Source organism: Melitaea cinxia, chromosome 20 (assembly GCF_905220565.1).
Source record: "Melitaea cinxia chromosome 20, ilMelCinx1.1, whole genome shotgun sequence".
NCBI classification, from domain to species: domain Eukaryota; kingdom Metazoa; phylum Arthropoda; class Insecta; order Lepidoptera; family Nymphalidae; genus Melitaea; species Melitaea cinxia.
In genome coordinates, this window is record NC_059413.1 from 1,487,074 (window position 1) to 1,500,772 (window position 13,699).

The window sequence follows — 13,699 nt, forward strand, 5'->3', positions numbered from 1 at the left end:
AATGTGATATCAGTGTGACATACAATTACTAATTCTATATCATTTTGATATCACATTTACGTAAATTAATGTCAGTGTTTACTGGGTAAGCTATACCTAGATGTTACGTATTTATTTTATAATTTCAACATCACTCGACTAAGTAATTATTAGATTATTTAAAATTATATGTATCTTTATGTAAAATCTTAGCTTCGGTGTTAAATAGTCAATATTAAAATTATAAAGTTGAATGTGAACTGATTTCAAAGACTAAAAGTAGTTAAATTTAAGGTTCATAAGTGTATAGAAATGAAAACAATAACGAAAAGTATAAAATTACTACACTCAACTGTACATTTTAATATAAAATTGTTGGAATTGATTGATAATTTAGGTTAATTTACTGACATTCACTAAATCGTTCGAGGAATATGAAAATGTAATATCTAAAGAATTATAAATTTCATTGATTTGCCCTCATGAATATACATCTATCGTGTTTTTATAATCGATAAAATAAACCGGTACATACGTATGTAAATAGTTTATTGCTTTGATTAAATATTTACCTAATCAAGTCGTATAAATGACTCTCAATGTGCTACGATTTATAATAAATTTATAATTTTTTATGTCGGCCCCACAATATTTAAATATGTTTATAATAATTTATAAAAAAGTCTTGTCAAAGGACACATGAAATGTTAAATTCTTTCGATACTTATTTTATTTTTTATTATATTAGGCGACACTCTTGGTGCGACACTAACAATGAGATGAAACCAAAGAATATAATAATAAAATGGATGAGACTAGTATCCTCGTGTATAGGTACTCAGTTAGTTGATAACTTGGTATACAAGTTTCTAGATCACATAAGACATCGTCATCAAAATTATAACAGTAAAATAATCAGTATGATAACATTGGGGCCGTCATAACTTAAATCGCTATATGTTATCAAAAATTTCTTGCACGTTAAGATCTTTCTTTCAAAAAAAAAATTCAAAAATTAATAAATATTTCGATCAATGGATGGATTTAAATATTGTTTGTAATAATATTAATCACACTAGTTAATTATAATTGAATTGTATTCTATGTTTGATTAATGTTTAATTAGATTTAAGTAAATAATCTTACATGCCAAATAGTGTTATCGGAGTCGTGGTACCGTAGTGACTAGTTATTTTACTCTTTGGTAGTGAATATCAAAACGTTGTCATTGATCAAAATTTCTTAGGTGTGCATTATTGTTATTTTGTAAATAATTATTACTAACATTCATATTATATACAAATCGACCACAATAATGATAATAATAATAATAATAATCGAATCCCAGTTTATTCAAAATTGTCTTAGAACCAACACTAAATACTATTTCAAAAAACGAATGATGTTCTAAACATTTCAAAATGTTCAATATGATCATAAATATCGTCGATTATGACGTTTCAGAAAGCGGTTCATAATAATTCACGAACATATCATATTTTTTAGACATCATAAACATTTAAATTAGCATTTTATTTGCATTTTTGTTTATAAGCAAAATATGCAACATTATTTCGACATTAACGTAGGTACTTACTTTTTTTGTTACTTTTATCAATAGACTGACCCAACTGACAAAAAAAATGTGTAGAGAAATAATTACTAAAACATGCAATATTTATATTTTAGAAATTCAGTCATCACTTAAAGGTATTTTATCAAATTATGTTTGCAACGTCAACCAATTGCAAGTCCCTATTGACACTATAAGAGTGCCCTGAATCCTGATAGAAATTGCACAACAAGTGCAATTAGACAGTGATTTACAGACATCCAAACATCATCGGCAAGTCAATATTAACTAAATTTGACGCGTTGGCGCTGCGGTCACAGACTGTTGCGCTGGCAGTCGAGGGTTTGATCCGGGTCACGACCATTGAAGTATAATGTACTACGTACGTACGTACGTTAGTAATAATAGCTCAATGCTCACGACAGACATTTGTTTTGGCCATACAGATGTTTGTCGCGGTCTGGTTTGTTTGTGAATTGTGTGTATCCGGATCCCCGACAGAAGAAAATCCTACTGAAAGTCGGTTATTTATACACTCTTTTCCCATGTCTTCACAACATTCTTTTTCACATGTGTCGATTTTAAAGTTACGTAGTAAGTTGTGGCGTAATACCTAATACTGCTTCATTTTCTTCACCTACCCCACCCCAGCCCGCAAAATAATGATATTTGTAATAAAAAAAATACTAATTGATAGATTTTGAATTGCTCAATTCAACTACGTTGTCCTTTTAAATTGCTCACCTCAAATTATATAATTAAAAATCAAAATTTAAAAAAAAAAATCAAATATTTTCAAACTCCTATATCTTTCGATGTATACAATATTTTAAATTGCTCAAAGTGTTAAAAAACTGCTCAAGTTGCATTTATAATTGCTCAAGTATAGTTTGGAACAGATCCACTTCCCTTAATTTTTAAATAAATATAAATAGTTTGCACAAATAAAATATTGATATTTGTAAAAAAAAAATAATACTAATCGATACATTTTCAATAGCTCAATTCGACTACGTTGTCCTTTTAAATTGCTCACCTCAAATTATTTAATTATAAATTTAAAAAGTCGTTGAAAAATATTCTTTTATCAATATTTTCAAACTCCTGTATCTTTTGATGTATACAATATTTTAAATTGCTCAACGTGTTAAAACCGTGATGAAGTTGCATTTATAATTGCTCAAGTACAGATTTGAACAGCTCCACTTTCCGTAATTTTTAAATAAATATAAATAGTTTGAACAAATTTAACGTTTATATCATAAGACAGGTGTACGCTGCGCGTACGCATAGACAATGATGCGAAGCAAAAAAATTGCGGATATTCGTAATAAAAAAGATACTAATCGATAGATTTTCAATAGCTCAATTCAACTACGTTGGCCTTTTAAATTGCTCACCTTAAACTATTTAATAGAAGCAACCGGCAATTGAGGATAACAGTGGAAAGTAATGTTACTTTAACAATGTATGTGAATCCTGATAACTAATAAAAGTAGGTAATTATTTTAATTATACGAGGAAAGTATGAAATCTGCCTGCCAAAAAAGTGGGGTTGTTCCAAACTGAACTTGAGCAATTATAAATGCAACTTCAGCAGGGTTTTAACACGTTGAGCAATTTAAAATATTGTATACATCAAAAGATATAGGAGTTTGAAAATATTGATAAATGATTTTTTTCAACGACTTTTTTGATTTTTAATTAAATAATTTGAAGTGAGCAATTTAAAAGGCCAACGTAGTTGAATTGAGCTATTGAAAATCGAACGATTAGCATCTTTTTATTACGAATAGCCGCAATTTTTTTGGCTTCCCATCATTGTCTATGCGCATCTGCAGCGCTCACTTTATCGATATAAACGTTAAATTTGTTCCAACTTTACATATTTATTTAAAAATTAAGGAAAGTGGAGCTGTTCAAATCTGTACTTGAGCAATTATAAATGCAACTTCAGCAGGGTTTCAACACGTTGAGCAATTTAAAATATTGTATACATCAAAAGATATACGAGTTTGAAAATATTGATAAATGAATTTTTTTCAACGACTTCTTTGATTTTTAATTAAATAATTTGAGGTGAGCAATTTAAAAGGACAACGTAGTCGAATTGAGCTATTGAAAATGTATCGATTAGTATTTTTTTTTTTTTTTACAAATATCAATATTTTATTTGTGCGAACTATTTATATTTATTTAAAAATTAAGGGAAGTGGATCTGTTCCAAACTATACTTGAGCAATTATAAATGCAACTTGAGCAGTTTTTTAACACTTTGAGCAATTTAAAATATTGTATACATCGAAAGATATAGGAGTTTGAAAATATTTGATTTTTTTTTTTTTAATTTTGATTTTTAATTATATAATTTGAGGTGAGCAATTTAAAAGGACAACGTAGTTGAATTGAGCAATTCAAAATCTATCAATTAGTATTTTTTTTATTACAAATATCATTATTTTGCGGGCTGGGGTGGGGTAGGTATTTTCTTCACGTATAATTTCGACTATGGTATACCACCACGTATCTATATGGCCATAAACGAAAGGACGCCAGATTAATAACACATTGTATAAATAAATAAGCCCAGACTCGGGCTGCAATCGAAGCCGCAACTCCCGGAACAGAAAGCAGGGCCAAAGAAAATAAGTAAAGGATTGTATAAAATAAATAATTTTTATCTGAAAGTTGCGTTTTCCTGTTGAAAATACCAAATAAAAAACGATGATTTGTATGGAAACTTATTGTAAACTATTGTGTTTGAAACAGGGATTCTAAAATTTTCATACAATTTTTATCTGGATCTAGATAGCCGAGTAGATCTATCTGGAATCCAGATAGCCCAGATAAGTCTAATTACAGACATATGTAGAACAGGCAAGGGAAAAGTCCAAATGTCAGAGGGTATTCTCTATATCCACATATAACTTTTTCTTTTATATATATTCTTTATTGCAAAAAAAAAAACATAATTGCAAGTCATTTTTACAAAGATGTTGGCAAGGGCGTCAACGTCTTTTTCACATATTGAAGTACTTTTTCCAATTTTTTTGTGAACTGGCCACCTTGTTATTTATTTTATTCATCTTTAGATGTTATTAAAGTTAATGAGTAATTTGATTTGAAAATTCTCTAATAATTATTTATAAAATATAAAACAAAAAAAAATATTTTGATGTTATAAAATAAAACTTAAACTAAAATATATAATGAATGAATGTTAAAATTTATGTTGATTTTCGACTAAACTAAAACGGTTTGCATGAAATTAGGCGTCTAGCAAGTTATAATAAAAGCGACTTTGTTGATAACACGTAGATACTACGATTTGAAACTGTTTTAAAACCTTTTGTGTAATGGTAATAGACTTGTAGAATAACAGTAAGGAGAACCGTCTTGTATGGGGGATGAGTTAAGTTTCGAAAAGCGACAAAAATTGATCAAAATCTATGTATAATTTCGCTGCTATAAGAAAAAACGAAATAGACTTAATATTGTATAAAGAATGGGGGTATACTGAGCTTAGCTACTTAACTTTACTTGAGTTGAAACAATTTTTTTTAATTTTTTAAAAAAAGTTAAGTATGACAACATAACATGGGAAAAGTTTTATAACGGAGACGGTTTTCTTTACTGCTATAGATGCATTTATTAACCGTGGCTCAATTTTGTGGTCATATTATATCATACACTGGGTAATGTAACATTCCGTATGTAAGGTGTATGTAATTTTTTGGTAAAAACATAAATAAATATATTTTGCACAATGTCTTTTTTTTATTTCGTAACAAGCTACAAAACGAAAAACAATACATATATATAGGTTAGTATAGATATAACAGGGTATATCTTTTAATAAAACACATTTAAATGTATTAATCATCTAATAAGGGTACAATGTAAAACTCAGAAAACATCTGCCTCTGATCTTCTTTTTCCAATTTCAGTTGAAGCAATAGAAGTCCGTTTGAACTACACCTTAATACTACCTGAAATGTATAATAAGAAAATTTAAGTAAATAATTGTAAATATCTTTAGTTCACACACAGTTGTCTGTTTTAAGGGTAAGCAACTTAATGCTTGTGTTGTAGGTAACAGTCGACTGATATAGCTGCATTATTGAAGTAAGACTTTAGGAGTAAGCTGGTGAACGCGTAACGAGAGCGTTACGGAAAGTATGATTGGGTGATGCGAACGGTAGTTGAGAGGGAGATATAATTTAGTGAAGATAGAAAGAGAGAGAATTACGTTTCGAATATTACTGTAGAAGCTAAAGAAGTTTTACTTCAGTCGTGTGGTCTGAAGCACACTCACTGTATATATACTAGCGGCCACGGCAGATGTTGTCTTGCCTAGAAAACAGCTACCAAATTCGATTGCTTACCTGTCGATAGCAGCGCCACCTACCGGGTTCAATTGAGATAAAAAACTACCCTATCTCCCAAGTTGGACCAAATTACAGATGTTTAAAAAATTTGATAAAAATTGGTTCAGTAGTTTCGGAATTTATCGCCCGCATACATCGTGACACGAAATTTATATATATACAAACCCAGATTTGGGATGGCAATTGAACCACAACACCAGAATAGAAAGCACTACAAACTGCGCCAGCAGTCATCGAAAAAAGTGTATATATTCAGAGATCCATTACTTTTATAAACATTTTAAATTAATCAGTATTACCAGCCGAGTTTTGATAATTTGTAACTCAAGCGACTGGAAAAAAATTGTAAATTAACGAGACTTTAAAATAACAAAGTTTTAAAAACAGGGAGGGAGGTAAGGAGGGAGGAGAGACAGAGGGGGAAGAGAAAGAGATATCGAAAGTATTTATCAAAACATACCTTTGAAGAAATGGCCAGAGCCTTCATAATCAGTCGTATGTGGGGTAATTGATATCTCAGAGTTACAGGTTTGTCACAGCTGAAACTTTCAACCATGTCCGAAGACTTCGGTACATCTATACAGGATCTGTCCTGCAAGGATTATTTATAAATTATATTTAATGTTCTGGTACAGAATATAGTAAAATAATTACAGTGGTAAGAGCCTGAGAAAATGTCTGTAAGCTAAACTTAATTTATCATACATTAATCATTCATTTATAGTAGAGCTAGTCTACAAATAATTATAATTATATATTGCTATTATTTTTTTTAAATTACATTTTTAAAGTAAAACTTTACGACGTTTGACTTAAGGAATAAGCTGGTGAACGCGTAACGAGAGCGTTACGAAAAGTGTGATCAAGGGAGGCGAACGGAAGTTGAGAGGGAGATATAAGTCAGTGAAGATAGAGAGAGTTACGTTTTGTAAGTTGTGTGGTCTAAAGTACACTTTTATTTTTTTCGGTTTTTTTTATAGCTAAAGTCTGAAATTAATGTTCAAAATAAATGCGAAGATTTTGCTTTTACAGTATTTACTCTGTAAAAATAAATGAACTAGCTATAATAGCTACTCTATATCTATATATCTATATATCGCTACTCTAGCGATAAGACCGCCTTTGTACACTGTTTTTTTATTTATTTGTAATATGTTATTGTGTTGATCGTTGTTGTGTACAATAAAGAGTATCTATCTATCTAATAGCCTCCAGTAGAGTATAATTTTGAGTTAGGGGTTCGTTAAATATAGCAATAAATGCCCAGACCATAACAAATGAAATATTGAGATAAGGAATGGTATATTGTGACTATGGGCAGCACACATGAGTACACGCTATTTTTCGCGCGAACTTGTGGAGGCCTATGTATATCCTACAGTGGACTGCGATAGGCTGAAGTGGTGATGATGATGATGATGATGCATGGTATATTGAGGTAGGACATAGCGTATTGAGGTAGGACATAGCGTATTGAGGTAGGACATAGCGTATTGAGGTAGGACATAGCGTATTGAGGTAGGACATAGCGTATTGAGGTAGGACATAGCGTATTGAGGTAGGACATAGCGTATTGAGGTAGGACATAGCGTATTGAGGTAGGACATAGCGTATTGAGGTAGGACATAGCGTATTGAGGTAGGACATAGCGTATTGAGGTAGGACATAGCGTATTGAGGTAGGACATAGTATATTGAGGTAGGGCATAGCATGTTGAGGTAGGGCATAGCATATTGAGCTACCTGCCTGGGGAAGTACCTCGACTTTACAGAAGATCACAGATAAATATCACAGTTCTCAAGTAGTTTAGTGTTATGTTCCTGTGGTGAGTAAGGTGGTGAGGAGGGTCGTGGATAGGGTCGGCAACGCGCTTGCGATGCTTCTGGTATCGCAGGCGTCTATAGGCTACGGTAACCGCTTATCATCAATTTTTTGCTCGTTTGCCAGCCTTAAAGTATTTAAAAAATAAACCGTATTATTTACACACCTGCATTCCATATGTAATAATACTGACATTCGGATGATCTGGAGATAGATTTAGTTCAATGACATCACAGGATCTCTCCAAGTCTGCAAGTAAACCACCACAGGCAGTTGCTTTTAAGACTAACTTGGCAATTTCTGACGAGTCCTCATCCTTCAACTCGAGAATTGAGTCTGCTGTCTGTGTGGCTATCTCACAGTCTGTCATCACATTGTGGACGGATTGCGGTTGCAAGCTGGGGACAAAGCATGTCTCTAAAGCAGCTATAAATTGCTTCACACAAATTTCACTTTTTAACTGACGTCAAAAAAGGAGGAGGTTACTCAATTCGACCGTATATACATTTTTTTTAATGTATGTTCGGGGATAACTTCGTCTTTTATGAACCAATTTTGATAATTCTTTTTTCGTTGGAAAGTAGATATCCCAGGTGTGGTACCATGATAAGGAAACCAGGATCTGATGATGGAATCCCAGTGAAATCGAGGGGAATGCCTTGAAAATCCGCATAACTTTTTACTGGGTGTACCGAATTTGATGATGTTTAATTTAATCAAAAGCCGATGTTTATCATGTATGTAAAATTTCATCGAAATCTGATTACAACTTTTGGGGTAATCTTTGATAATGCGTATTTAGTTGACTATTCCATCTTCCTACGTTGTATTACTTGTCGATGAAATTAGAGTTGGGTTTTTTCGTTTGTCAGCAAACACAATTACTGTCACAGATGGTCACATTTATGAGACCCTACCTGGTATGACGTCACATATTTTGCCATTTTACACCTATAAATTGTTGTTTATAAAATTACAACATTATATCTTTTTACTATCTTTTAATTTATTTTTCAATAATATAATCAATCCAGGGGAAATTAAAATAATTTTAATACAACAATTACATAATTATATAATATTTTAAAATGTGATGACACTAATTTTTGGACCTGTATCCACCCCTTACAATACAAGATCACAGTTTGTTGACCCTACCCCCTTAAGGGTGACGTAATTATGAATATAACCTAAGTGGTAAGAAAAATCACATATCACAAGTAGCGGGCTGTAATGAGATATCACGCATATTTATTTTTCTTTGAGTGCTAATTGTGTCAAAAAAAAAAACAACCAAAAACATCGTTTACCTCAATATCAGTGTAGACATTTTTATGGCGATGCTTAATTATAAGTACTGTGTACTACGTACTGTGTGGCTACGGTACTAAAGAATATAGGCACCCCCGCTCTTTCCGTGGGTGTCATAAGAGGCGACTAAGGGATAACACAGTTCCGCTACCACCTTGGAACTTAAGAAGCCGATCGATGGCGGTATAACCATTCAACTGCTGGCTTTGAAATACACAGGCCGAAGACGGGCAGCAGCGTCTTAGGTGCGACAAAGCCAGTCCTGCCACCAACCCGCCTGCCCAGCGTGGTGACTATGGGCAACACACATGAGTTCACGTTATTTTTGGCGTAAACTTGTGGAGGCCTATGTCCAGCAGTGGACTGTACAGGCTGTATGATGATTAATTATAAGATGATGAGTAAACTCTAAAAAACATCACGTGATTAATAAACAACTACTTATTTAAAGTACTTTTAAAGCCTAATTGAAAGAAAATTTTGATTTTGTTTGTTTATAGACAACATTGTCTAGAAGATAAATAATTACACTAATAGTAACGGTGATCCTTCACTCCTGTAATACATCTTCAAACTGGATTCTTCACTAGCTCCAAAAATATTTAAACACTCTGTTAGCACGGCTATACTTATCTGAAAACAAAGATAATTAATTAATGTATAGATTTTTTTAAGCTGAATTGAATTAGCCTTTGTATAATTATCAACGTTTCATTGTCCTACGTGAACGACGAAGATGTAAACAATGTGACATACAAATCTAGTAGTCATTGTGCATGTAACTTGTTTTTTTATATAGAACAATACAAGGTCGAAACACAAGCATATGGCCTCTAGAAAACGCGACACTAGAAAAGTCACAAGCGTGTTTCTGACCCTACTTCTAATCCCCTTAGGACCCCCAACTACCTTTTTTTCACCACAGGAACACAGCAGTGCCTGAAAGCAGTCACTTAGGTGTGAGGTACTTTCTCAGTCGGACTGCTCCAGATTGAACAAGATATAATCCTGCTGTTCGTTTTTTCTGATTCACTTCTTGGTCTTTATTGTTGCTCTTACGACTTCATCATTACAGCCTATACAGTCCACTGCTGGACATAGGCCTCCACAAGTTTACGCCAAAAATAACGTGAACTCATGTGTTTTGCCCATAGTCAGCACGCTGGGCAGGCGGGTTGGTGACCGCAGGGCTGGCTTTGTCGCACCGAAGACGCTGCTGCCCGTCTTCGGCCTGTGTATTTCAAAGCCAGCAGTTGGATGGTTATCCCACCACCGGTCGGCTTTTTAAGTTCCAAGGTGGTAGCAGAACTGTATTATCCCTTAGTCGCCTCTTACGACACCCACGGGAAGAGAGGGGGTGGCTATATTCTTTAGTACCGTAGCCACACAGTACGACACTCTTACGACTTGCACTCCTACAAAACCTTACACAAAGCAAAGTTTTCTGCCCTAGCTTAACAATTCTCATAACAGAAACTAAGCTCCACTCAGATATTGGCAAATCCTTCAGGGAGCCAAAGTAAAAGAAGAAGAAGGATATCCTGCTGTTCCCTACCTAAGTTAGAAACTTCCTTTAAAAATACAACTCACTTTAAACAGAACGTCCACATCATCTCTAACATGGTATTCAGTGAAATTATCAGCGGGTATATAAGCAGAGGCCTGGACGCATTTCCCCTCTTCCACTGTTAATTTTAGACCCTCCGGCATAGCACAAAATACAGCATTCTGAAAAAATACAGAAGATATTTATTTATTTATTTATTATAATGATAAATCTTTTAATTTTTTAGTTCACTGTAGTTCTTTTTATAAACAAGATTTGAATAATTCACAGTTAATGGCCCGTTGAACCAATTGCTACTAAGGCTATCTGATATGACAGAGTCCAACAGATAAATGTTTGTATTTCATTTATCACATATTTACTTTTTCACAATGAAATTCAGAATAATTTATATCTGATTACTTGGAGCTTTTTTTCTGCTACCAGTGAAGCTAAATTATAGTTTATTAATTGAGGTGAAACTGGGCCTAAGTAGTAAGTAATACAAGCCTTTAATATAGTATATGGAATTACTAAAATACTAGGTAATGGAAGTCTAATGCTTACTCTGTAAGACCTCTATCTTAGTAAATCTACCTTCTGACGCATAAAAGTAAAATATTGTTACTAATATAAATATAGGTATGTAAATTTAATTAATGTAAACAAATACTACAAAAAATTCAAAATAGGTTATTTTAATTATACCAAAAAAGTTTAAGCTTTAAAATTTAATAATTTATTAAGAGGTTTTACATATATATATATATATGTATATAGTTATAGCATGAATATTAGTTATCAAAATTAAAATTCTTAAATATTTGTTCAGTGTTTAAGTTATTTTACGATTATTAGCAACACATTATTACATATTGCACTTTCGGTGCAACAAAGTCACAACAACTCATTTCTTAATTTTACAGGAGGACATTTAGTTTTTTTTTTTTTTCGCTTTTATTTCCTCATTTCTGGATTACTATTTATGGTAGGTTTGAAATATTTATAAAATTAATAGTTTACTTTCTTTGCTATAGTTTAAAAATCTTATATTGAATTATCAAAAAGTCCTAATAAAAGACATAACAAAAAAAAAAAAAGAGTCCTGAATTGTGAATTTGTTGCACCATATATGGTATATATATATATTTTAATAAAAATATAAAACAAACCTCTTGGAATTGTATAGCTTTTAATAAACTACAGAAAGATTTCCCAGAGTCCATTGAGGCAGTTAAGTAATACTGTGAAGTTCCATCATCCATTTTGATCAGGTTCGATAATTGATCTCACTAACATTAAATACTGTTCCTGAGTAACTTCTCGGTCAACGGTCTTGCCCAATAGAACGGCTATTCTACCAGCCAAAACATGCTTACATGTTATTTGAGTTCTTTTCTCTATAACTTGATGTTTAAAAGCTCGACAAGGACAAAAGTTGATATTAGGAAAAACTCGATAGCATTGATCTTTTTCACCTTTAATTTCGATCAAAATTCTGACTTTATTAGCGGTAGAGTAAGTTTCTAAGGTTGGATATTTTTCCAATATATCTAAACTACGTTCAAACACAGAACCATAAACAGAGTGAAGGCTTAACAAATCCTCATCTGAAACTGTTATTGTTATATTAAAATATATTTTATATTCAGATTTATTAACTGAGTTATACATAACAAACTATTTACGTTCGTAGACTTTAGACTGTAGAATTCTTTCTTCTATACTATCTAAAACACTTTCAGCCACTATGGGTACTTTTGATGGAATGTTTACATTCATTTTAAATTTACATTATAATAACAAAATATTATACTGTACAAATTATGGACATAATTGAATAACATATAACTATTACGTTTATAACAAAAAGTACAAAAACAACACTTCGGACTATTTATTTACTGACATACAGACACAGACATACAGAAAAATTAAACTAAAAAGCGCGGCAAACCGGCCCAACAGGTACAATGGAGTAGGGATGTGAAAAAATTGTCGTTGTTTCTTTGTTTGATTTAATCGACAAGTCTATTTCTTAATAACCGATTTAATTTTCAACGAAATTAATCGAAATATCCGTTCTTCTTCTTACTATGGTGTCCATGAAATTAACAGAGTACTATGGCTAGGATGAAGTACTTGATCCATGGTACTATGGTATAAACATAGACACATGGTATAAACAGGATGGACTTCATACAGTTCATAAAGATTTCTTTATAGATTACTAGAATAGGAAGGGATGTGACGGAGCATCAACCCTAACTTCAATAAATCAGAAGTTCTGATTATAATTGTACCTTCGGTTCGGTCTTCGGCTCTAAAACTTTTAACTCAGAAGTTTTAAGTGGAGGTTGAGGCCAAACAAATAGCTATACAACCTTCTGAAAAGATTAAATGAGATATAGACAATAACATTAGCATCTCAATAGTAATTCCCTTGAAACAACGGTACTTTATAAATAGAGGATGGTAAACCAGACATCGCAACCGCTCTGGTGTAGTGGTGCAAGTAGTCGCCGCCATACCTTGAAGAACACGTTGAGCCGTCGGTCCTGGAAATACCTGACTCATAGTAGTCTGTGTTTCCGGAAAACTATAGCCTGGGGATCTTTAACTCACGAGTGAAAAGGTTACCTCTAGTTAAGCGTGTTCCATCTTAGACGGCATTTTCACTTATCATCAAGTGAAATAGTGGTCAAACGCAGGCCTATCATTCTAGTGCAGCATCGTGGTAGATTAAGCTCCAATCCTTCTCGCCATGGAAATGGGTGACTCAAGTGATTATCTGTTTAGTTGAGCGTGGTAAAATTCATAAATAAGTGATAATCTATTATTTTTAATATAATCAAACGTCTAGCAACTGGTTGAGCAATTACTTCAGTAACCAGCCGTGAAACTGGTTGGTGGACTAGTCCAGCAGCATCCCGAACGAAATGCCCGTATCACTCTATGCTCTTATCATTCTATCTTATTAATTTTAATGATATAAAAGATAATATATAAAGGGAAGAAGGAAAAAATTAACGGAATTTACCGGTGTTTTATAACGGTAATTGGGAGCGTTATCAAGCCCTA

General features: G+C 32.6%; 1 protein-coding gene across 1 annotated transcript; it reads right to left on the reverse strand.

Annotated features, from left to right (window-relative positions):
* Positions 1 to 5,421: 5,421 nt before the first annotated feature.
* Positions 5,422 to 11,964, reverse strand: LOC123663208 (cell cycle checkpoint protein RAD1). The gene is made up of 6 exons (XM_045597904.1): positions 11,791 to 11,964; positions 10,663 to 10,800; positions 9,602 to 9,705; positions 7,928 to 8,159; positions 6,401 to 6,532; positions 5,422 to 5,541 (listed from the first exon to the last, which is right to left on the reverse strand). The coding sequence occupies exons 1-6, from the start codon at positions 11,881 to 11,883 to the stop codon at positions 5,428 to 5,430; spliced, it is 813 nt and encodes a 270-aa protein (XP_045453860.1). The 5' UTR covers positions 11,884 to 11,964; the 3' UTR covers positions 5,422 to 5,427.
* Between the last annotated feature and the right edge of the window lie 1,735 nt (positions 11,965 to 13,699).

Excerpts from the sequence above, each read along its gene's own strand:
- LOC123663208 (XM_045597904.1), bottom strand. The coding sequence starts at position 11,883 with ATGGATGATGGAACTTCACAGTATTACTTAACTGCCTCAATGGACTCT. Across the intron at positions 9,706-10,662 it reads ATGTGGACGTTCTGTTTAAA|ATAAGTATAGCCGTGCTAAC; the intron begins GTGAGTTGTATT and ends CTTTGTTTTCAG. Across the intron at positions 6,533-7,927 it reads TTATTACATATGGAATGCAG|GACAGATCCTGTATAGATGT; the intron begins GTGTGTAAATAA and ends TAATCCTTGCAG.